Source organism: Theobroma cacao, chromosome 10 (genome assembly GCF_000208745.1).
Source record: "Theobroma cacao cultivar B97-61/B2 chromosome 10, Criollo_cocoa_genome_V2, whole genome shotgun sequence".
Classification (NCBI taxonomy): Eukaryota; Viridiplantae; Streptophyta; class Magnoliopsida; order Malvales; family Malvaceae; genus Theobroma; species Theobroma cacao.
Genome location: NC_030859.1, coordinates 3,678,627 through 3,704,080, shown reverse-complemented (window position 1 = coordinate 3,704,080; position 25,454 = coordinate 3,678,627). Strand labels below are relative to the sequence as shown.

The following is a 25,454-nucleotide window of genomic DNA, read 5'->3' as shown; positions in this document are numbered from 1 at the left end:
GAGCGTAAGTGTGAGATTAGCGCTTCTCTATAACTTTCTCTCTTCTTGTTTTTAGACTGCAAGAGGTTTGACTAAAGTTTCGAAATGTGACAGTCCAAATAAAAGGGTTAAACTTTAAAGCAACAAGTATCTTCAAAATACCCTTGGAGGCCTTGGAAAACAAGTATCATACAACTAACAGCTCCCATATTTTTCCATACTCACGTGAACCCAATGAGCAGATTCCCAAGTGCTTATACTAAGGGTGAAAGGATACGTAGCTGCTCGGAGTCTCTTCATTTTCCCATAAATACCCTTCGTCGGACACTTAACTGACATGTCATAGTAAACGCGGATAAGGAAAATATTACGAAAAACTTTACGAAAGGAGCAACATAAAATACTCTGCTATACAAGGTATTTTCTCTCCACAAGGTAGAAAATAAACTCCTAAATCACAATACCAACCATTTCAGCAAGACAACAGACCACTTTCCATAGTTACTTATCAGAGTAAAATTCAAACGTTAGTCTTTACCAATTTACATCTGGACATGCATCTAATATTCCTCCCTGTTTTCTAAAACAGCCACAGCAAACTGTACAGAAAACCTGTCTGTTATGTACAATTATAAAGATAAATATATAAATATCGATTATCAAAGGAATTTTCTTCTACTAATACAATCCAGACAACTGAACAGTCCCTGAGATAGAACCAGTGACAAAATGAAGTTCTATATAAATGAGGTGGAAGGATTACCGTTGGAGAATCAATATTCAACCTGCCTTGTTTCTTTTCTCAGTAGCAGCTTCCCAGAAAAGCCCGATACTTACTGCTTCAAAGGTCCGTTGCAGGTATCTCTGCTCTGAAACCAATACAAATTCAGTAACCTTAAAAAATCCACACAATGTTTTCTTTCATAGTTGAGCAAACTGAATAACATGGGCAGGCATGCAGAATACAAAGGCCAGGCTTTCAACAATGTCCAAAGACTGACAATTAGGATGAGTTTTTCAACTTTTCATTTAACTTTTTTTTTATCTTCTTTCTTTTGGAGTAAAAGGGTTATGCACATGAATGCCAGCAATTAAACATCGAGAGCATCAAAGAATGCTATTGGTGTAATCTAGTCAAAGATAATGTTCTCACATATCTATAAATTTCGACCTACTTGTTCCAACAGCAGAAGGTTTAAAAATAAAACAGTCCCCAGATATGTTTCCAAATCAGCAAAAAATTTACCCTGTTTAGTTTGGTTTACCATACAAAGAGCACATTTTCGATTGATCAGCATACTAATTGAATCAAGTTATGTTTCACCATTGTTATGAAAACATAGATTGGTCTGCGATTTTTAAAACCATATTTTGTTCTCATACTAAATTTACAGATCACTCATATGATATATTTTGAGGAGACTATATAAACATCAATGAACCGTCAGGGCTCACCATTTGTTAGGGCTGTTCCATGCTGCCAATGAAAGCATGATGTAGATGAATGCCATTTCAACTAACAATACAATCAGTAGGCTTCAACTGCAACTCAAAGAAAGATGCTTGTTTCTCCTTCGATAAGTGAATAATTGTGATAGAAGATAGGGTCACCATCATTATCTCAGTTTCCCATAACATGCTGTAGATATCAACTTCTCAATGAATCCTGAAAGTAAGTTTCAATTCCATCTAATTTGAGTCTGAAGCTATTGAGTAACCCCGTCGCCTGACAGACCTTGGCTGGCGAGGAAATGAGAAAGGGCCATTTAACTTTTTCCTATTGTCTATCCTGTTAGACCTGGCTTTGTCATTCATCCCTGTAAAGTAATGCGTGCGATTGATTGTTAGCCTAAGCCGATAATAATAAAATAAGACATGCACAAATGTTTCACTCTTTCCGTTGATGGATTTAGTCACACTGAGCAGAAATGTTGATGTGTCAAACAAAGAAAGATGAAATCTATAAATTCACAATCCAAAAGTAGTATAACCAACTTTGAGAGAAAATACAGCACTAATTAGACGTTTCTACCTTCATTTGATCTACAATCATTTATTAAATCCAACCCCTTTGAAACAGCAGACTGAGCAATAGTACCAACACTACTGCCAATACTCTCGCCATTGCAGCCAAGCCTAAGAGAAATCCAATCCTCAGTATGGGTACTGTTTGATATGGGGGGACAGTGTCCTAGATCAGTTTCTGCCAAGGTTCCAACTGGTTGAGTAGAAAGGAAATTTTGTAGAGAGGGGTCCACACTTACAAATGCAAAGGGATTATCAACCAGGTCATCATCTTCATTAATATTGGTACTGAAAATAGAAGAATCAGGAACCTGTCTGCTGGAGTTCATGGTTAACTTTGAAGCCAATGTGTAACTGTTCATAGGTCCAGAGCATGTAACCCCAGAACGCTCCAAATCAATAAGAACATCTGAGACATCAGAATCTTCACCAAACAGTTGGAACCTTGAACTTGCTTGGGTACCAGAAGAATATGCCCAGTCAGACATTCCAACATCTTTTCCACTGTCATTGAAGAGATCCAAACAAGAACTTATACCAGAATCAGGAACAGGGTTTTCCAGATATGATTGTTCGATTCTTGGGGGGGCAGACAAAGCCCCACAATCATTCAGGACACAAGATTTGTAATCTGTATGACAAGAAACCAAATTGACATCCTCTTCTTCTGAATCACTGACAATAATGATGTCTGGCTCCCCTATTGCTCCATAACTTTGATTTTCAGTACTAAGAATTGAATTAAAATTGTGACGAATAGAATTGATCTCATTTCCATTCATGCCAGGGATAGAATCATATCTACCATAATCCTGATTAATACTTGGGTTTTCATCATCTCTACCGCTTCCACTGGCACTACTGCTCAATGTTATGACCATCTGACAAAAGTTTTCTAAATCTTCCTCTTTTGGATTTCGCAAGGGGAGATGCTGGTGTTCACTTGCTTCTATTTTCCCTCCTTCTGTCCCATTTTCAAGATTAGGATTTCCTGACTTTTCATGCTTATTGATCTGCCTCCAGGTCTCTGAGTTGGATATGACTTCATTCATATCTCCATGAAGTGAACCGTCAGGGAAATGCCATTTTCCAAGATCACTAAGCTCATCTTTGGTCTTAACGGTCCAAGAACCATCAGGCTTCACCTCAATGTCAGTTACATCTTCTCCACAGTGCAGCATCTGTCCCATGAGAATTTTTATTTTTTGATTAGTACTTTTTTTTTTTTTTGTAGAGAGAGAGAGAGAGAAATGGATTTAAACAGTATTTCTACTTATATAATTTTTTACACTAAATAGATCAGGATATAAATAGAAAGTAATACCATAGTTGTGATTCGATTGAAATATGGATCAATAATGATATCTTCTAGGGAATAGTTCTTGAGACAGATGGGACACTGCCACTGCAAGCATCAAAAGCCTCTTGCTCTTATCAATGCCTTTGAAATTTCAAAACTGGAAAAATCATAAATATGATGATTACTTGCCTTCCTTGAGCGCTGATTAAGCTCCACAAAAGTTTCAAGATCAAAACATCCCATGTGAACACATGGTTTAAATCTGCCAGCGACCTTTATTCTGGAGCCACTCATCTGACAGTTTCAAGTAGTAGATAAGAAGACATCATGTTAGCAGTTCAATTAACAAATTTTGGAAATAGAAATCAAGCTCAGAAGTAAACTTGTGAGCAATATGCCTAATAATGATGACAGTATAAAGTAGATAAAGTTAAACAAACATCAAAGATGATAACAAAAAGCATACACTGACAAAACATTGGAAGGCACTAAACTGACATTTGCATAGAGCCTGAGTAACATATGTGGTATGAGGCCTAGTGTTGGGGGGATGCAAACCTGGGAGATTGTTCTGTTCAGATGCTTTCTCATAGCCTAGGTTCAACCTAATATATGTCCCATTCCCTCGTCACCATCGATATAAGCTCCATACACCATAGGTTATCACCCTTGCAAGGCCCCTTGTTTTAATGGAATAAAAGTGGACAAAGAACCTCTATTACAACAGGGTACTTCCAAACTAGGACTAGAGGGAAAAAAAAAGAAGAAACACCCTTCCAAACTAGACAATATACATGGCTGGTAAACTATATATGACCTAACATCAGAGAAAACTATGAGATGATCTCATGCACATTCTAGAAATTACAAATTTCCCAAGCCTTTGTATAACAAACAATATCTGTCTAGTGAAACAGCCACCTTCTTGACACGTAGTGAGGGGAAGCTATATCTGCATCTGAACCCTACATGATCAATTCAAATTAATGATATAATGAAATTCGATGCCACATTCTTAACAAACCCAAATGTTTTCTATGCACATGCAAGTCACTTAAACAGTTTCAAGTCTCCAGAATAATGATGGTGGCTCAATCAATAATTCAATATGGATACCCAGTTCATTCAGTTAACTACTCAATGAGGCGCTTCAGTGTTCATGCATAATTAAACACTAATCCAGTAGAATGGAAAAAAAAAAAACAAACATGGCGGAACTAAAATCCATTAAGAAATAAGCTATCACTTACAGGACAGCGAAGGTTAACTGTAATTGTATCTGCAATGACTTCTAAATCACTATCACTATCTTCATTTGCAGTGCGCATCCCACCACCGACGCAACGACAAACACGGGCAAGTGCATCTTTGAAGGATTCACCATCTGCTTCTTTAGGAATCAAACCGAGAACCTTGGCATTTAATCAGACAATGAGATAAAAGAAAAAACATCCGCTGTGATGCAGATGAAACCAAACTCTAAAGTAACTAAGAGAAATTGATGGCAATGACACATCATAATAACTTCAAGAAGCATGCTAAAGAGCAAATAGCTTTCCTTTGCTAGTTTTGTTTTACAACAATTCGAGGACCTCCAAGAAGCCATAGTTTTCGGGTGTACCATAAAAGATTTGGAAGAACAATGCTGGCATAATAAACAAATAGCAAAAGATATAGAAACTAATAAACTAACTATTTTCCAAAAGGAACTAATTGGCAATATCCAAGTTAAGGGCTTGATGTAATTTGTGCTATTACTAAATTACAAATTACTGCAGTAGCTAAACACGAGTAAATTCATAAGAGTGAGAGGATACCTGTTCTATTGTATGACGCTTCACAAGTCTGACTCCAAAACAGAAAGAGCGAGCATCACATGCCGATAAAGAAATTTTATTAATGCCCTCCACAACATATAATGTGATCTGGGATCAAAACAAAACATTAAATCAAATAAAAATCTTTAATTAAATGACAGCAAAAATAAAATTTAAACATATTATGTACATAAATAAATAAAAAACATATCACAACAAAAGATGCATATTTAAGTGTCCTTGAATCAAGATTTTAGCACACATAAATTATAGAAGTAGCAGAAGGTGAGAGAAATCACCAGTGCACCATCATCGCGACCATTAGCACCTAACAACTGTGAACCAGGTCTGTTAAGAGTTCTTACTGCAAAACCTGTAACAACATGTAGGAAGCCAAAAATCATGATAGAGTAACTTCATTAACAAGGTCTGTTACATATCTAAATTAGCCCAAAGCCCTCTCTGAAGTTTGAACCAAGAGGCACCCCAAGAAAAACCCTATATAGCCAGGAAACTAAGCCAAAGTGCTAAAGACAATGGAAAAAAAGATGAAGATGCAGGTAGATATATGAGAAAAAAAAAAGTAATGAAGCCGAATAGTGTACCATTAACATGTAAATCAGCATATTGTGGCCATTGCATCCTAAATGAAACATTATCATTGAGAAGAACACACCAAGCCTGAGAAAAAATAGCATACAAGTATGAATAATCAATGCACTGGTAACCTTCAAAGTAGGATGACATGTTATAATGAGCCTAAGCTGCCATATGACATGTTATTCGATGTTGAATTAACCTGAATATCATATTCAGTGTTCTGTAATGAATCACTATCTGCCTTTGTCAGGTGAAATGTTTTTTCCACGTTCAGTAGGGGATTTGTCCTGAAGAATTGAAAATGAAGTAAAGTATAACAAATCTTAAAGCAGATGAGTTCAACAACATATCATCAGAAAACAAAAATGGACAAATATACTAAGACAAAAAAGAAAAGATTAGAAAATGAGATCTCATTTCCTTAAAAAAAATGGTTGATTTGAGTATAAAGCCAATGCTTTTCATGAGTAACTCCAAAAATATTGTCAGTGGCTTTGAGTAGGATATAGAGATTTCACGGAGATAAAAACAAAATTTCCTTACAGGAGAGAGAGAACTGAATATGAACTCACCCATCAGATGGAATATTTGCAGCTATTAACTTCACAGGGGATATCAAATGCGCCACAGTGACACAAAAGCTGTGGATACAAAAGAAATATGTTCACAATATATTAAATTAAAAGGAGAATGATCTTAGAACGCAAAACACATTCATATATCTACCACAAGAATTTCCAAGAAAACAAAAAAGATTGCATGAATCACACTCAAAAAGATGCAGAAAGTCAAAAGTACATATATACATGTTTCCCAAGTTTTAGCTACGCAACCAGAACATACCACAATGAATTAAAGATCATAGGAAAGTCAGTTGTGATGGTTATTGCTAACATGTTTAAGTAATTATTTTGATTTGCTTGAGTAGTTAAAAGAAATAAACATGTTCATCAGCATTTGTATGGAATTTGGACCCATATTGCTCACTACCAGAAAACAAAAGAAAACAGCATCTCATACTACTCTTCTTAGTCTGACTTCTTCAACAGCACAGAATGTAAAATCACATTTTAATAATTAAGTAGTAATTCATTAAAAAATAGGCCCCAGTAAAATATTCAAAGATGTATATGTATCACATGCTTTATAACCATATCAAGTTAAACTCCATAAGATTCCAACATTATTAGCTATCTTTAGTAGAGGATAGAAATGAGCACTAATTTTGATGATCATAGTGTTTTCATCCCCAGTCCCCACATCCAGTTTTCCCCTTTAAATGCAGAATAAGTGTAGTAAATAAAATATACTAAGCATAATACTTAAAAAAGCATTTGCATCATTCAGGAATATTCAAATAAACCTTTACTCTTTTATTGCATTGAATCGAACCTTTATAACTTTTATTGTGGACCAAATAAGCCCTTATGACTAATGGTTGACTAACTATTATTAATCAAAATGCCAATTGTCATTTTATGTTATGTGACGCTTACGTGACATGCTGACATGTCATAATAAATGATGATGGGGCATATTGACGTGGCCGTGTGGCATTTTTCACCCTCCACGCCAGTGCCATGTGGGCATAAAGTGACAAGTGGCATTTTAACTAATGGCAATTAATCAACCGTTAGTTATAAGGACCTATTTGATTCAAAATAAAAATACAAGGGCTTGATTGAACACAATAAAAGAAAAAGGACTTATTTGAATTTTCTTAAATAGTTCAAAGGTTTTTCCAAACATTATGCCAATATCCAATAATCTACAAGTATTTTGAGAAGATGGAAACAGTTGGTAAGGTTCAAACTCAAAACCACCTATCAACTTGCACAATAGTACAAGCTCACAACCACAAACATCTCCATGCTTGTTAAGATCTGGATTTGATTTGGTGTCAAAACACCAGGGTCATGTCAACTACAACTTACTACAAATACTAGTTAAGTAGCATACTATTAGACAATCACAGTTTCATTAATAGGATAAATATATGATTCAATTTGGCACAGGAAATAAAGACAACATACGGATCTGCACGACTGATGCGACACATTTCACAATGAAATATAGCTGGAACTGATGGAATGACTTCCATAGGCTTCTCTGGAATAATAACACAGCTAACATGCTGCTGAACTCGACATCCTGGGTCAATGCACTGCAAATAGCGAAACAGACAGGGAGAAAAATAAGAAAAATATTTGCTTCTTCGCTAGTAGAAATAAGAACCACATGATCTATGCAAAGACATAAAACTATTACAAATCTTTGTAAGATGTAACGGACTACATATGCAGGGTAATAAAAACATTGAAACAGAAAAGCAAGTCATGAAGAACAAAAAGGAAAGACAGGAAAACATACTAAATCACCAAGATTGTTTAGAATGGCATATATTACATATGCGCAAAGAAATTAGTGTAAAGTTAACTAGCATAGAAAATTTTCTTAAAAGGTAGATTATCCTACAAGAGAGTCAAAGAGAATAATGGCTTCTTATACTTATCAGGAAATGGGCATTTCAATGTTAAAAAATGAAAGAATGTTGTGGATGCAAAGAAGTTAAGCAGAACCAGACTGCGAGCTTGATTGTTTAGGCTCAGCTTAGTGCAATATAAATTGAGCTCAAATGCTCAACCAATGCCTCAAGTATGACCACACCTTAGTTTGCACAGATTTTGGAAATTGTTAAAGCTTGTTAGCTAGTCTAACCAAGTTTGCTTAATAAAAGTGATACTCCCACATGATTCTCCAGTCATTATAAATAGTGTTTCAGGATTATAATGTGAATTTGATTCAAACCATTAAAGTGATTATCACAGCAAGCTTAACATAAACCTGACAATGACAACTGTCAAAGGGATCGTTGACAATCTGCCAGAAAAATGCACCACCTTGTAATGATTTGGGCATTTCCATCCCCAGCATTCAGCTGAAAAGATAAATAAATAAAATATGGAAGAGCACAATCCTTCTTCACCCTCACTTAAAAAGGAACCACCTAAATCTCAAATGAACACCCATGACATCCTCATTTGCAAGACAATCAACAGAATGCCTAATATTTCACTACTTTCTTGCCTTGCATATCTTAGCATTGCCTTTCTCTTCTCTCAAGTAGGTCCAGATGTCATCCAATAATAAAGACAAACCTAGGACTACAGCCAATAATATAACTGCAATATTTCAGGGCTAACTGAACACTCAAGCATTTGAAATATTTAAAACAATCATATAGCACAAGGAAGTCCTCAAAGTCATTCAAGGTCATATATCCATACACATTAAGTATCCACATAAAAATATTCGGTAAGAACAAGAAATTACTGTCAACAGTGGGACAACAACCAGCCAGTTTACTGCCCACTGGCTACCACTTTCTTATTGTTCATGAATTTGAACTATATAATTAAGGAAAATAGTAAACGTGTCCAAACATTGGGACTAACAATGCAACAAATCAAAACAAATTATATAAAATCACCCATTATTATAGAGAAAACTATCTAATATGCATGAAAAACCTCAAAATAACTTGTTTAACAAAGCAACATGGGAGAAGTTGAGCTTGGGACCTTAATCACCTCCTAAATCTCAGAGGACATGCCATTTGGCCAAAACCCATGGCTACTCAACCTGATTTATAAAATAGAAAATCAAAACTAAATTCAATTTTTGTTACCTGTATCATGGGGTCACTATGCAATGAACTTCCACAAGGACAGCAAATCTTCACAGCCGAATATGAAAAATCTTCAGCTTCCACTTTATGCTTCACATTACAAATATCTAAAGAAGAAGTCTGTCTCCTTGTTGCTAAATCAGACTCATCAGCTATCTGCATTTTTCTGGAATACAATGGGTTATTTAATGCCTGATAAAGGACCACAAAATGGTGGGAATGTTACAATTCTGTGGCACAGAGAAGTAACGGATAATGAATTTAAAAAGAAAGTAAAACAAAATTACTAAATGCATGAACAATACCAAATTTAATGCATATGTGTACATGCTAAACTGAAGTTACATGTCCAGAACATCTATCAAATTTTACATAGACAATGATATTTAAAGAAAGTAGCACCTGTAAGCATCATCAATTAATTTTGCTACTCCTTCCTTCCCAATAATTTTTTTCTTTGCTGACCCATGTGTGCTAGAAACTGCATATAATGTTAAAAGCACACATGATATATTTGATCAAAATTTTATTAGATCAAGGATGCATTGCATAAATGCATAAAAACAAAGTCTGAGCTATAATTAAGTCAGAACCAGAGTGCTAATATTTATCCTTCATAAAAACGAAAAAATGTTGCAATATTCAGTTAGTGAGAGGCCTAAAATCAAGACATATACCAGCACATGCATCACCTTTAAAAAAGCACATAAACAAGCATTTCCAACAAAAGAAATGCATATAACACTGAGATGCTTAAATATGACAAGCTAATCACTGACATGATAAAATATAGTACCAATGTAGTCAAACAAGAACTAAAGTACGCACATTCATGCTTAAGCACGCAGACAAGACTCAGTCTGATAAATGTTTAATAAGGCCAGGTTAGGGAAGCAATCTGACACGCCAAAAGTCAAGTGTAGGCTGGAAAGAATAATAACTCAATAAAGCGTTACAGACATAACCAACTGCTCTGATTAAGTACATGAACCAATGAATGCATTTCAAATTCTACTCCCACTGCATGCTTTTACTGTGTTTCTAATCACAAACCATTATTCTTTCTAACACAAAAAGTAGCTAGTTCTAGGCAGTAAACTCCATATAAATAGAATTATTGTAACCACTGAAAATTAATTGGTAGCAATATAATTGTCATCAAGAAGAAAGAAAACCAGGTTGAACAAAGTAGCCATTTATGTTTTGGCAGCAACTCTAAACAAGACAGAAACAACATTCAATATCATTTTAAGTGATGGTAATTTTTTTTTTTTTTTTTGAAAGTGAAGGTAATGTTGACATTAAAAAGCAACTCTAAAAGTAAAAAAGATGAAATCCTAAATAGAAGTTTGATTGAGCTATCCTAAGCTGAGTCAGAAAATATCATGAAACTGCTTGAACAGTACTATAACAGAGAGAACTTTGAGAACAGATCAACAGGAATACTACAATCCAAGAATTTCAAAGAGAGAGAGAGATAACGGAGCTCATAAAAACACTTAAATAACAGTTTCCATACAAAAGTTATTCTAAAACACAGAAAGTGAGATGATCTGAAGTCCACTGTGTATCACAAATCCAACACTTACTACAAATGATTTCCTCTGAATTATATAGATTCGTAGAAGGTCAGAAAGAAGCTTAATGTCCTAATCCACTTATAATATAAAACTCAACAAATGGAAGGATGTATAATCGATGCAGAAGTAAAAATCAGAGTATTCATCCATTCCTTAACAAGACAGCTATAAAAGTCCAGTCAAAAATACTCACCTTCTTCATCTGAAATCAAGCCTAATATTCTGTCCATCAAATCCTACACAGATAGATGTAAACAATAAGATCATCTTAAGTATCAGGAGAAATCTCCCTCTTCAAGGGGCATCAAAACACAATGTAGCTACAAAATTTAATATCTACTGAGTAACCAAGTCTTGTGACACAAACCATAAACCTGATGGTCTAATCCACCAAGAAATCACACAAACATGATGAGGAAAAGTGACGCCGGGCCGTTGTGAAAGACACCAATCGTGGCGAGGTTAGAAACCCCACTAAGGTGAATCACCAATCTTGGCAAGGTTCAGAACCCCACTAAGGTGAAAAATAACCAAAATCCAGAAGAATTCTATTATACCTATAATTCCTAAATAATAATAATTTAATAATATACTCTTGTATCAAAAAAGAATTAAATTAGTGAAAAATCTCCATGCAGGGGAATTGCAATCAAATTTTAAGGGGCAAAAAAAAACAAAGAATTAACCCACAGAGGAGCAAAACTATAGCACAAAACAATAACCCATTTAAGAAATTACAAGTGAGTAATGGGTGTCAAAATAAATGAAAACCCAAATTGCTCAGTTATTTGGCAAGCAAAATATTGAGAATGGTTACCATTCTTTGATGTAATAAATAGCTATTCTTTGAGGTGATTGATCATGTGCAACAATTACATTAGTGAGGAACAGAAGATATTGTGACATCAAAAATGTTCTGTATTGCATTAGGCCTATTTGCAAATAAATTTTCTCATTCAATAAAATTCTAAGCATGCAGATATTGTCAATTGTACTGTGAAACCAAGAATGCAACTGAGCATGAATTTAGCAGCTTACCTGCTTCTTCCCTTGTTTTGAAATACCAAGCTGGGTAAGAACATCCTTGAGCTCTTTAATTCGGAAGTAAGCCAACTGGCTCTAAACATAGATGCATGACACCAGAATGAAAAGTTCAATTTCAATTATTAAACTTTATAAAACTATCCTATATAAACCATAAATACTTGAAATTAATAATTTCAATATATCATCTAATTTTATGGCAATCTACACATCCCTACTCTCTTCCAAAAGCATTTGTCCAATCTTTACTATGTTGCTTTCCAATAAATAATTTCTGCTCTTACTCTCACATCTAGAACCTATGTACCAGGAAGCCAGTGCATTTACAATTTATAAAACATCCATACACAATAAACTGCCCATAAAAAAGCATTATCAAAAATGAAGAGACAAACAATTGATTTCAAAAACTCTAGAACACACTTTAGAGCTCCATGACAGACATGAAAAGAAAGACTGTTTTGTAAACACAATAACATTACCAAGAATTTTCATTCTAACACAAAATGATAGCGGAAAATCTCGAATAAAATGCAATTATTTTTGTTCCACAAAAAACTTGTACCACATATTCCTTACGAAGTTGCAATTAAAATGATCAACTGCATATCAAACATAAATAAAATTAATTTTATTCCGCACACGATCATCTGTTCCCTAATTTCAATTATAGTTGCAATCATCCAAGTTACAATTGAAATTAAACGTAAATTCATATAGAATCAATGACAATTATATCTGCTTAAAAAATCAAAACACTCTAACCAAAGCTTTTTTCGTCATTTAATATACATAAATTAATAATAATCAAATTATAAAAATTAAAAGCAACCAAATAATCAAGATGAATTACCCTGCAAGTCGACAGCAAATCCATTCCTCGTTCACAAATAAAAATAAAAATAAAAATTAAATCTGCCAAACATGAAAATAAAAGAATATATATCAGTTGATTATTAAATTGAAGTATCGTAAATTGAAACGAAAAATAAAAATCAAAGTAAAAGAAAAATAGAGGGCTCACGCTGGACTCTGGACCTCGGAGTTTTTCAGTTACTGTCGCAGAAGCTTTGACTCACTGAGACCACTTTCCCTTCTTTATATACGAGCAAATTTTTAATTTATAGAATTAAATTAATTGATAAAATAAAAATGGACGTGAACTTGATTTATTAAATCTGGTTTTGGATTTTCCGTACATGTTCGGGGGGTTCGGATGCGGTGTTTCCAGTGGTGTGGAGATTCCGTTGCATGGAATATTCTCATTGGACGGTGAGATCTGTAATGCTTAATGGGCCAGTAATCGTCTGACGCGTGTCGAGCTCTTCTGGCTTGTCAAGGAAGCAGTCGCAAGAATTGGGGTGGCGGTGTGGTTTTTTGTTTTGAAGGGAACGAAAAATGTCATTTTAGGAAAGGAAGAATCGAGGGATGGGTCCATTTGGAAGAACGTGCAACCAATGAAGGAAACGCAGTTGTTTTCCACTCTTTATAAAAGTAAAATTACGAATATGACCAAAAGGTCAGTTGAAATAACAGGCCCAACCTTGGGTGGGGCCTAGCCCATGGACATGCATTTTTGAATGGAAGAGTTAGGCAAAAAGGCTTGTGGATGGGAAATATTTGGAATTTGTGAATAAAGAGATAATTATTTATATAGGAGTCTTTTCGAATCTTATTCTTTAAATAGATAAACAAATAATCGAGTGCTATAAAGAGATGTATTTGATGAATTATCAGTTTATAATATTTATATATTATTATTTAATTATATAATATTTGTAAAAAATTAAAATTTAAAATTTTTTTGAGTGAAATATTTTTAAAATTATAATTTTTTTTAAAGATTCTCAATTATTAAATTAATTTGTTTAAAAAGATGACAACATTTGATTATGATACTATATAAAATCTATATAATGGTAGTACATTGAATATAAATCCAATTTCAATCTTGTCAAGTAAATTTTAAATTGTATGATATTTCAACGTAGATTTTATATAATTCTACTTGCTGGTTAATCTAATTTAATTTCTGAACTTCAAAATTTAAGTTCAAATTATGCCATTTTAAACTTCAAAAGTTTTTTTGAATAAATATTTTTTTTAAGATTCACAATTATTAAATTTATTTAATAATAAGATGATAACCTTTGATTCACTAATTCCATATAAAATTTATTCAGTGACAATTTATTAAATATAAACTCATAATCAATCTTATAATATAAAACATATGTTGAATGATCTTTCGACTTATATTTTATGTAAAATGATTTGATTGATTAATCTAATTTATATTTTTATAAAATTCTATCTTACTTGATTGATCCAACCTTCGTTTGATGACCATTGACGGTGTGATTCCTATGAGCAACCTCTCCTTTCATTACTCTATCTCTCCTCGATATAAAATCACAAAAGAAAAATCAAATGAGTGAAATATTTAAGTATCAAAATCATAATTTCTATTTCCTTAATAATAATTATCCAAGTTGTCACTAAAGATAGTAACGGATAATCGCGACTATCTGATCTAGATACTTTATATTCGGAATTGAGATGCATTTGGGCAACAAATTTAGTTATCACTTCCCAACTAGTAAATATTTTATTCCCATTGCATCAAAATGGAATATCATTTTCTCCACTACACTTCTATTACATACTTAAAAATGGATTCCTCATTTAGCCACATGTTAGTTAAGAGGATAATCACGTTTTTAAGTAATAATAATTTAAAGCTTAATAGTTGATTATTGTAGATCTTAAGGTTAGTCTGAGTGTGATGAAATTTAGGTTGAGCTTTTTTAATTTCTTTTCGACCTTTCTGTTTGGTAGGTTTAATATGCTATAGGTTGGAACTATCTATTTCAACCTCACAATGCTAGGTTGGTTTTGTGTTGATAGGCCATTTGGACATAGAGAGAAAGAAAAGGGGAAAAGCAAGGGAAAAGATCATAGGTAATTATAATATTAGGTCAAAAAAATATTTTGATGATTTTTTATCATTTGATTTGTTGTACTTATTCTACTTATTATTTCTTTTGTTTTATTCAAAATCTTGATTATAAAAAATAATTAAATTATTGTTGTAGTAAACAGAGTGAAAATATGGGATAAAAAAAGCAAAAAATATATATAGGTGACTGGTAAAATATGTGAAAAATGTTTTGATTATTTTTAGAGGATAATGATTTTATAAAAAAATAAAAATGATATGCAATTGGGTAAATGGTAATTTCATTGGTTACAAGATAATGAATAAATTGAGAGAATATATCAACAATAATTTGATTAATATGAATAAAAAGAAAATATGTTTATTTTATGTTAAATGCTGATATACAAATGTTGTGAATGATTTTAAAATCTATATTGTTCTATATATAATTATTTAAACATTGCATTTATATTTATTAAATAAACATATATGGATAAGATTGTAGATAATAATTAAAAATATAAATTCTTTATTTTATTTTCCTAAAATATTATAATTATCAATTTTAGAAAAATAAGATAAATAAAAAAATATGAATCTATAACTTATTTAAAAGAAAATCCATTTATTATATGTCAGTTAATAGGGTATCTTTATCGAGACTTAAAAAAGGAGTTTTAAAACTCAGTTGAGAGTTAGAGAAGTTGTATAGTAGGTTTGTAGACTTCTCATCTTTTGACAGATGGATTCTTGACCCGTGTGCAACGCACGTGTCATAACTCTAGTATTTCTAATTTCCGCCCTTTAATTTCTTGAACGTGGAAGCTTAAGAGCTTATCCCTTCCCCCTACTTCCATCTCTTTTCGAAAAATCTCTGGTGTCAAGTGGAAAATGAGCTCACTGCCATTTGCAGTTGGGACTTACTCTCCCAGAAACCTCAGCAAACCCCATTCCAAACTCCTAGCAAAGAATGTGGATAAAGCAGTTACCAGTATTAAATGGTCAAGCAACAAGCAAAACATCTCTCCCATTGAGCAGCTAAATGAGAATCCCAGGGTTTTCCAGAGAAGGGAAGCAGTTGGTTTTGGTCTTTGTTTTGGCCTGCTTGAAGCTGGGCTGTTGCAGCTGCCACAGCCCAGTGCAGTTGCAGAAGAAGCTCCCTGTGAACTAACTCTAAGCCCGTCTGGCTTGGGTTTCTGTGATAAAGTTGTAGGGAAGGGCCCTGAGGCTGTTAAAGGACAGCTGATAAAGGTAATGAATCCATTAGAGAGAAATGGTTTACCATTTAAGGCCAGCAAAGTTGTGTTCCTGGTTTCTAGTATAATCGAACCCAATTAAATCTACTAAAATGAAAACAGGCACATTATGTTGGGAGATTGGAGAATGGGAAGGTCTTTGATAGCAGCTACAATCGTAGAAAGCCTCTTACATTCCGCGTCGGTGTTGGTGAGGTACTTTGTTTTCGTTGTTTTTCTAATAATTCTTAGTTCCTTGGAACTGGCTTTAAGATGCAATCTATGTTTCTCGAACTATAAGCGAGTGTCAGGTATGAATATGTTTCATATATTAGGAAAATCAGATTTCCGCATCTATATTCATGTACGCCGTGTCACGGTTCACACCAACTTATAAAATATTATCCGAAGGTGCAAGTTGAAGATGGTATTAGTACTAAAATACCTAGTTGTACTTTAGTACATAGCAGATGTAGAATTTATGATTTTCCTCTACGATCCTGGCATGTTGGATATGTATAAGACACAAGCGTTTCAAGGAAAATTTAGAGCAACATAGAATGAATGCAACAACTGCTAGCTGGAATGTTTAATCAATTTCTTATGAATCAGCACAGAGGAAAAAGGGTTTTGCAAATTGATCTTCATGTATTACCACAGGTCATCAAAGGCTGGGACCAAGGTATATTAGGTGGTGATGGAGTTCCTCCCATGCTTGCTGGTTCGATAAATCTTAATCTTAATTCACTGTACTAATTAGACTACTACTAGCAACTATTAAGATGGAAATATGTTCATCAAATCTTTGTTTCCTGCTACATAATTTAGGGGGAAAACGAACATTAAGGCTTCCTCCAGAACTCGGATACGGTACTAGAGGAGCTGGTTGTAAAGGAGGTAAGCAACTAAAAGCAGCCTTCCATACCTGTTTTTTGTTGAATTATTCATTTATCTGGCAAAAAAACAGAGGAGAAGCAGGGGAAATGGGGTTAACGTATCTCTTATAGTTTAGCTTTGCATGTTTGCAGGTTCATGTATTATTCCTCCAGATTCAGTTCTCTTATTTGATGTGGAATTCATTGGCAAAGCATGAAAGAGCTTCCTCTTCTCTCCAAATCCAATGGAAAGGCTTGCAAATATGCTGTGGTGATCTTTTTCTTTTGGTGGTGAAGAATGAGAAATTTTACAAGAAATCACACTTTTAATCCTTCTTTTTAAGTTTTGTAGTTGTTATGAATTAATTGATATTTATTGTTATGACAAAACCCTGTCTTAATATTGTATACAGAACAAAGAGTTTACAGATAAATAAATAATAATGAGATTCATGGATGTGGCTACTATCATTGGGGCAAATAGTGAGTGCTCTTTTATGTTTAACCAACTACTCAAGAGGGAGGGAATAGAGCAATACCCATCATATGGTTTCTATGAAGACAATGGGAGAGTTACAGACTGCCTCCATGTCATATATTTCTCCCTTTTCAGCATCTGCTGAAGCAACCAATTCTAGTTCAGCCTTTTAGCAAAAGAATATGTAATTATTGAACTAAACGTTCAGAAGCAATCATCTCATCAGATGTTAGTTTTGACGACAGAGTTCCACCCATCAGAGCTTAATACAACAATGATAATCCTCCGAAATAAACCAAGTTTGCCTATAACCATTGCATACTACAGCACAACTAAAAATTCAAAATCCCTTTCAGCAAAAAGGGGTGAAAAACTGGTAAAGAATAATGCTTCAGTAAAACATTGTCCATAGAAAGTTAGCTCACGGCAGAGGAGATGAGAAAAGAGACTATAAAATAAAGAATTTAATTGTTCATTATACACCATGATATGTAAATTGTAATACAATGATTAGCATTGAGACAGCAACAGGGCGATTTACAGGGCATCAGAACACCTAAAACATCTGTGCGTCGATCATATTTGTCAGAAGCAGTCATGCCAGAAAATGATCATGTCCCTTGGTTATGTCCTTTATTGAGCCAAAACCAAGATAGTTTCACTGCCTAATTTTTAGAAGTGCTTCCCTGGTTATTGTTATAAATGGAATGCAACAAAAGACAATTCTTATGCTACACTTATCATCATGTGATACGATCAAGAGGAAGGCTTTTTACTCTTTTTCTTGGCAGTTTTGGCAATAGCATCACAAATCTCTTTTTTCCGTTTGTTGTTGTTATTATTGCCACCTGCACTTGCTGCACTCTTTCCCTGACCTTCCAAAGCATCCTTGACAAAAAATTTTAACCTCCATAGGGTAGATTCACTCTGCATAATAGAATCAAATAATTCGGTATTGAACCTTGATTAAGCAGATTGAATAAGGGTTCCAGACAATGGAAAAAGATAATTACAAAAACACCACAATTATTTAGATTTTATAACCTGAGCATCAATGTCAATCTCCACCTCTTCAGCCATTGCTTGAAACCCTGGATTATTTTGAGCAATAATCTCCAATGCCTTACCAAGATCCTCGGTAGACAATCTGGCAATGGCTGTCCCAAGATTTCTTTTCTCTTCAGTTGACATTTTCCTAAAAAGGCATTCAAAAATACCATTCAAATTGAAAACTTGACCAGATTTAACACGCTCACCAACATCTGTACACAAGGTTTATCACAAAAAGAAATGAACTCACCCCTCAACCTCTGTTCCTTTTTATATTTCTTTTTTTTTTTTAAATTGCCAAACTAATAATGACAATCCTAAGCTTGTATAAAATTTAACAAAATAAAAATGCTGTTTTCTGAGTTCAAAGTTTGCTCTAAGACAGTATATTTTCATGGACTATACTAGTTAAGGATAGTTATAACACTCGTCCATAACACCCAACACAAAAATAGAAACAAAAGATTAACAAAAATTGAAAAAGGAGACTATATTCATGACAAATCCAACCTCGATTAATTTCATTAGGGCAGTTCGGGGTGCAATCCGAGTAAAGTGGGCATGACTGAACAAACAAAGATCTTTTGATATAATATATTTAGTATGTAAGATGGAAAAATCTCAAGCAACCTTATACAATAAACAACAAGTTTAACCATCCAACAGGCTATGATCAAAAACATACAGACCAATCTATTATACTCATCAGAAAAATTATCATTCTCAGTTGTTTAAAAAAAAATTGACTGACTAACACATGCACCCAGCATATTTGCACATACACAGAAAATGTCACAGACACAAACAAAGATAATAAAAGAGAAGTTAACTAAGTCATAGTATATAAGTTTTGTTAGACTCAACAAAAATAAATGCACATAACAGTAGACAGATAGCAAATCCAACTCTAAGTTTACAATATCCACTCTGCCATACACAAAGTTGTAAAACCAACCTGCACTTTTGAACAACTGTTTCTCTGAGCTGTTCCAGATGTGTATCAACCTCGTAAAGCTGCAGAGAGTTCAACATTGTACTTTGTAAACATTGTGCTGATTGAACTACACTGTGACCATCAGAAAACCAATTCCAACAGTCTGGAAGATATTTGACAGCATAGGTCTACATAGCTATTTGCGTTTTATAATATCTTTACAAAGCACATTGCAAAATTTTAAGATACCTCATTACATATCTCCCGGACCAGTTTGGCATGAGCAGCCTCTCGCACAAGCTGCATATCTATCTGTGCTTCTGCTTCCTCCTCTTCTCGTCTTTTCTCCTATAAGCATTAAGCACCAAATATAAGGTTTTTTTATTTAAAAAATCAGGAACTAAAAAATGGAAATAATTTAATATTTGTTTTTTGCAAAAAGCAATGCTACTGATCCCAGTAAAATTATGGAATACAAGCCATGAAATCTAAAGCAGAGCTAGTCACATTGGGATAGCCTGGCATGAGCTTTACCTCTTCAGTAACTTTAGGAAGAAGTTGATTCCACTTCTCCTCAAATTTTTCCAACAAAGTTTTGGCCATTAAATGAACATCACTTCCTTCATCATTGTATTTCATTGCGTTATTGAAAACTAATCTTACGTCAGCACATATTTCTCGAACATTCTTATATCCAGTTCCATCCTTAGCCTCCATTTGGTTTTTTATTGTACTGAAGTCCATTGGCTTTTCAATAACCTAACACAGGAAAAATAAAACTAATTAATCAATAAACCACTTCCAAAACCATATAGAAAGATTCAGGAAAAAACATATAGTATATGCAGCAATATTTCCAGTTAGATACTACAGTTTGTCACACCTATACAAAATTAAAGTCTGCACATGATGATGCAACCTTACACACTTAGGAAAGCATCCCAATATATAAATTTAGTACTGCCAAATATGATAATGTGCGTAATGCATCTTTATCACCTAAGTTGAGATAAAGTCCATAAGTAAAAAATATTCTTATATTCCATGACTTATTGATGCCTTAAAGCTCATCATATTGATGATACAAAGGGCCACATCATCAACAAGATTATTCAAAAAGAAGATGATATGGCCATGAACATACTGGTGCGCATACTGCATATGGCTTTAATAAAGGCTAAGTTATCACGGTGTTATTCAAAAAATTTGTCAACTAGCATTTGAATTCCTAGATTATGCCCACCAGACTCCTCAACTCAAACAGGATAATAACAAGAAAATGGACAGTTTACATACCGGAAAACTGAAAGGAAACAAGAAAAAAATTGCAATACACATTACCTCATAATAGTCATGTAAACCAAGACCTTTGACATCTACTGGTTGCATAAATGGCCACGCCCACTTGTGCTGTGTGATCTGCAAGAGGGAAAACGCACATCACCAAAATTTCTTGCAACTTATCAGCAGGAATCTATAATATTGCTCTTTTTATCCTATAAGCACCCAAATTATGAGATTATATCACATAAAACAGTCAACAAGCATATTTCCACATATAACACTTAGCTCCTTTTATAATCTTTTGGGGGTAGAATGAGCGAAGAGCAATTCTTCTGCTCCTAATAGAAGTATGATCAGCAGTCTTGAACATATATTACAGAAGAAACAACTCCCCCTGTGTTGCATGATATAACTCAGAACAACAGCAATAGTAAGTACATAAACAAACTTGGCCGATTTTCTCGCCGCTCATCCTGTGCCAGGATTATCATTGTGAAATAGGCAAAAAGTAAATCATGTCACCCATGTATGAGTGTGGTTGGTTTACTTGACCTAGATGTGAAAGACGAGAACAGGCTGTTCAAGAATCTTAAATTAAAATTTGAAATTAATCATAAATGCTTGAAATTGACTTCAAATGACCACTATAATTTCTACTGCATGCTAGACCAATATTCTATATTACTGAAGACATCCAAGACTTAAAGCAGTCCAGCAACCAAACAAGTATGTACTAGGCAGAAGACATAAGGCTGCGAGCATTCTGATTAAGATACCAGTTACAGCATAAGGTAGCTGAAATCTAATATTCACTAGCAGAGAATAAGGGATTACCTGACGCAATATTGTGCCGATCTGACGCATGAGCTCTTGCATTCTCTTTGCAGCAGCTGCTTCTCGTCGTGATGCATCTTGCTGCTGCTTTTTAATGCTTGGAACATGCCTTTCCTTATCTCGTTCCTTTCCAAACGAGCTACCCCTAGAACTACGCTGTTGTTTTTTATTTGTATTCAAGTAGAATTGTTCCACTTCATTCACTTTTTGCTCAAGCTACAAGGTAAAAAAAAACATTTTAAAAATCACGTAATACGCAAAAATCTGGAAACTGGAATCGTGAAACAGATCCAAAGAATACTGAAGCACCATCCCTTTTCCTTTGAAGGGTAAAGAAAATAAAGCACTATGATCAACATTGTAGTAACAACATTATTGGAAATGGTCAATTGATGCTAATATAGGACAGAATTATATGCTATAAAAGATTATATCCCATGGCCTGTTCATTGAATACTTTCTATTTTGAAGGTTATACTTATACCTAACAGGTTACAATGATAATACAATAATACAATCTTTTTAACTAGTCTTGTTTTAACAGAAAATTATGAAATCAACTCTAGAGGCAAGAATCGATACAAATTTCTAATTTATCACTTCTCTTACCTCATCAACCTTTTGAAAGATTTCATCAACACAACATCTGAATTGCTCCACTTCTGCACTATTATCTTTGGAAATTCCCATCCCAGCATTTCCAATATCAGGAATTGATGCCATCACCGGTTCCATCTGATCTTGAAATGGAGGTGAAAAAGAATAACAGTGAATGACATATAACTGTTAAGATAACAAACATACCAGTAAGAACATATGCATTTGTGAAGGTAACATGCGTAACAGCAATTCCAAAAGAAAGCAGGAAGAATTGGCGAAATATACAGAAAATGAGTCAATGAAAACTGTTCAAGGACTAAAATTCAAACTTCTCAGAATTCTGATAGAACACACTAGTTTAGAATTCCGATAGCCCTTAGATGCAAAAATTTCCCCTTAATTTTGCCAACTAAAATTTAAAAATTCCAAATCTCCATCATTCCCAAAATGAAGAAAAACAAGAACCCAAAATTCAACAAAGCCCAGTGCATACGCACCTAGTCAACTCAACCAGTTAAGCTCATTTTCTTATGTTTCTTCTTTAAAGGCCCCAAAAATGATTAATTTTATTTCCCACCAACAAATAACAAACCGAAGGACAAAACGAGTCAAGAAAGAACACACACACACACACACACACAAAAGGGGCAATTTTAACTTTATTTCATTTGGGTGGGATTCAACTAAAACTTGAAAAACTGAAGTTTTAAGCAAACCCCATTTCATTAAATCAACCAAAAAAAAACAAACAAATCCAAAAAAGAAAATTTTGAACACATGAAACAAAGAACACGTAGAAACATGCATTCAAATACGTACATACGTATCCCTATGCGTAAAAATACGCATATATATGTATATATATATATATATATATATATATATAGAGAGAGAGAGAGAGAGAGAGAGAGACCAGTGACGAGAAAGGGAGAGTTCAAGCGAGAAAACAAAAATCGCTTCAAAAACTGGAAGAAGAAAAAAACTGACGGGAGTTCGGCCTGTCGCAAAGTTTCACTGTTCGAGAGCGTGCTCCGCTGGCTCTATGTTTTGTCTGCACGGCAGGGAACGATGTCGTGTTTCGATAATACATACTTCCATTATCTTCTTTTTTTGATTTCTCCTTCGTTTTGTTTTTTTGTATAATTAAAGTCATTGTCATTAATTGAAAAAAAAAAAACAAATTAACTTTTTCATTTAAGTAAAACGTTCTTGAATTTATAAATATAATTATTTTGTACTTAATAGACATATTTTTAGATTAAAATTGTGATATCAGATTTTACTAAATTTTTTAATGACATAAAACTCCTCGTAATAAATATCAAAATCGAAATAGATCTGAACTAAAGTAAGATGTTATATTAGAGAACATCGTGAATTCTACATAAAAATTACTAAAAAATGAGTTAGTAAAAGACGAAATGAGCCTTAATTTATAAGTACTTTAATAGATTTAATTTTAGTTAATTTTTATTATTTTAAAATATTTCAAACAAATTTAACATAATTTTTATCTTATATTATAAAAAAGAAATTGTGAAAATTTTCGATTTACTTTGCAAAAAAAGTTTGCTTGCATTTTGGGTAGTAACAATAAAGACCCATTGAAGCTAATGAATTTAATGGATTAAAGAACCTCTCACAATAAATATAATTGAATTTACACAATTAATTTTTCTAACATAAATATTGACTAAATCTTTATATGGACTAAATAAAATTAAATAAGAAAAAAATGTAAATTCAAACTCAAAGATTTGCATTAATTTTTCACATAGTTAACTTTATATTTGATTAAATAAAGATTTTTTTTTCTAAATCTATGTCCTTTTTAGTCACACAATCTAATTTAAATTTCCCTAAATTAATATATAGGTAAATAGAGTGAATTAAAAATTAAATAAGAAAAAGGTATGTAATTCAAACTCGAATAAAAATTCCAAGAGGTCCGTATTTTTCTTTCTTTTTATGTTTTATTTGAAAGCTTATCAAGTTAAATTAATGAAGAATTTAAGGTACAAGTTACTATTTTTAGGTCCCTAAGCAGGCAGATCAATGCTGAAAACCAAATAAACTATAGAACCGTAATTCGTAGCACTAAACACAATAGATCGAGATTCATACTTAGTTACAGACTGTGATTGTCATTTGTCATCTATATTTATTAGTATTATTTTTTAATAAAAAATATAAACAATTGAATAAAAATCAAATTATAATATAAAATGTGTCAAATGCAAAGCCTTGGTTTAATGAAAAGTAAGATAAATGGGAAAATTATTAGTAAAATAAATAAATATAATTTTACACACGATATCTATAGAAAGAGTCGCAAACAATTTTAGACTTTGGTTTAGACTTTAAACTTTGATGCCCAAAATCCATTCACACGTGCGAGGACCAACTACATTCACACATGTGGAATACATCCCAAGGACGCCTTGGCCAATGCAGTAGCAAGATTAGCTCTACACCTCAAAGGCCTCACCAGACCCCAGTGATGTCCTCTCCGGCGACCACCGCAACCGTCACCAGCGGCCACTACCTCCAGATCACCGGCGGCCACTGGAGGAAACATGGGTGATGGGTTTCTTCTGCTTTGTCTTTTCTTTATGTCGCTTAGCTCCATCTTTGGTGGTATCTTTGCTAACCCTATTAAAACCTTGTGTTTTCTTGAAGAAGAAGAAGAAGAACAGCTTTGAGACTTGAAAAATTTAGTCGATAAAGCTGAATTCGGCTTTGACTTCGCTAAACAAAGAGAACCCAAATCTTTCTTGTCGCTGTTCAAGAGTCTGGCCGAAGATAAAGGGAAAAGATACCTACTTTGATCATCAAGATCATCAAAGTCTTGTTCTTTGATGAGTTTGCCACAGAAAACGATGTCGTCTTTATTGTTTGAGAAAGTGTTTAGAGTGAAGGGAAACTCAAAGAGTTCATGAGAAGGAGAGGTCGGTGGGTGGTGATCAAATGGATCAAGGACTTGGTTTTCAAGTGGAAGGTCACAAAGGGAGAGAGCTTCTTCAAGTTCTTCTTGGTTGGTGTTGTAAGTATCTTTTTGATCCATGCTTTTTGGGTTATTTTTGGAGTGAGAAACAAATTTCCAAGAGAAGAAATGAGAAAGAAACATGGGAAGAGAAGTGAATGATGGGTTATGTATACTTTGATAAGCAAATTTTCCATTATATAGTTG

At 33.7% G+C, this 25,454-nt stretch overlaps 4 protein-coding genes across 10 annotated transcripts; 1 reads left to right on the top strand and 3 right to left on the bottom strand.

The window, feature by feature from the left end:
• LOC18586359 (E3 SUMO-protein ligase SIZ1) lies at nt 336-13,130 on the bottom strand. Of its 3 annotated transcripts, none has more exons than XM_018129178.1 (18): nt 13,058-13,130; nt 12,887-12,948; nt 12,028-12,108; nt 11,183-11,225; nt 9,812-9,890; nt 9,410-9,575; nt 7,755-7,885; nt 6,294-6,362; nt 5,921-6,008; nt 5,727-5,802; nt 5,421-5,494; nt 5,122-5,229; nt 4,555-4,716; nt 3,494-3,598; nt 3,329-3,409; nt 2,012-3,185; nt 1,435-1,796; nt 336-848 (listed from the first exon to the last, which is right to left on the bottom strand). In XM_018129178.1, the coding sequence occupies exons 2-17, from the start codon at nt 12,908-12,910 to the stop codon at nt 1,669-1,671; spliced, it is 2,589 nt and encodes an 862-aa protein (XP_017984667.1). In that variant the 5' UTR covers nt 12,911-12,948; nt 13,058-13,130; the 3' UTR covers nt 336-848; nt 1,435-1,668. The 3 variants fall into 3 exon arrangements, with proteins under 3 accessions (XP_017984667.1, XP_017984668.1, XP_017984669.1); XM_018129179.1 differs by having other exon boundaries at nt 336-843; XM_018129180.1 differs by lacking the exons at nt 9,812-9,890; nt 12,028-12,108; nt 12,887-12,948; nt 13,058-13,130 and having other exon boundaries at nt 11,183-11,211.
• On the top strand, nt 15,775-17,552 carry LOC18586358 (peptidyl-prolyl cis-trans isomerase FKBP13, chloroplastic). Its single transcript, XM_007009705.2, has 5 exons — nt 15,775-16,225; nt 16,333-16,425; nt 16,870-16,930; nt 17,038-17,106; nt 17,238-17,552. Exons 1-5 carry the CDS (start codon nt 15,866-15,868, stop codon nt 17,300-17,302), a joined length of 648 nt encoding a protein of 215 aa, XP_007009767.2. The 5' UTR covers nt 15,775-15,865; the 3' UTR covers nt 17,303-17,552.
• LOC18586357 (transcription factor GTE6) lies at nt 17,841-23,338 on the bottom strand. Of its 5 annotated transcripts, none has more exons than XM_018128598.1 (9): nt 23,178-23,338; nt 22,274-22,404; nt 21,665-21,880; nt 20,888-20,965; nt 20,081-20,305; nt 19,796-19,894; nt 19,568-19,626; nt 18,607-18,757; nt 17,841-18,489 (listed from the first exon to the last, which is right to left on the bottom strand). In XM_018128598.1, the coding sequence occupies exons 2-9, from the start codon at nt 22,397-22,399 to the stop codon at nt 18,319-18,321; spliced, it is 1,125 nt and encodes a 374-aa protein (XP_017984087.1). In that variant the 5' UTR covers nt 22,400-22,404; nt 23,178-23,338; the 3' UTR covers nt 17,841-18,318. The 5 variants fall into 5 exon arrangements, with proteins under 5 accessions (XP_017984087.1, XP_007009765.2, XP_017984088.1 ...); XM_007009703.2 differs by having other exon boundaries at nt 22,274-22,399; nt 23,178-23,337; XM_018128599.1 differs by having other exon boundaries at nt 22,274-22,399; nt 23,252-23,337.
• Nucleotides 24,675-25,328, bottom strand: LOC18586356. Its single transcript, XM_007009702.2, has one exon. The coding sequence runs from the start codon at nt 25,326-25,328 to the stop codon at nt 24,675-24,677; it is 654 nt and encodes a 217-aa protein (XP_007009764.2).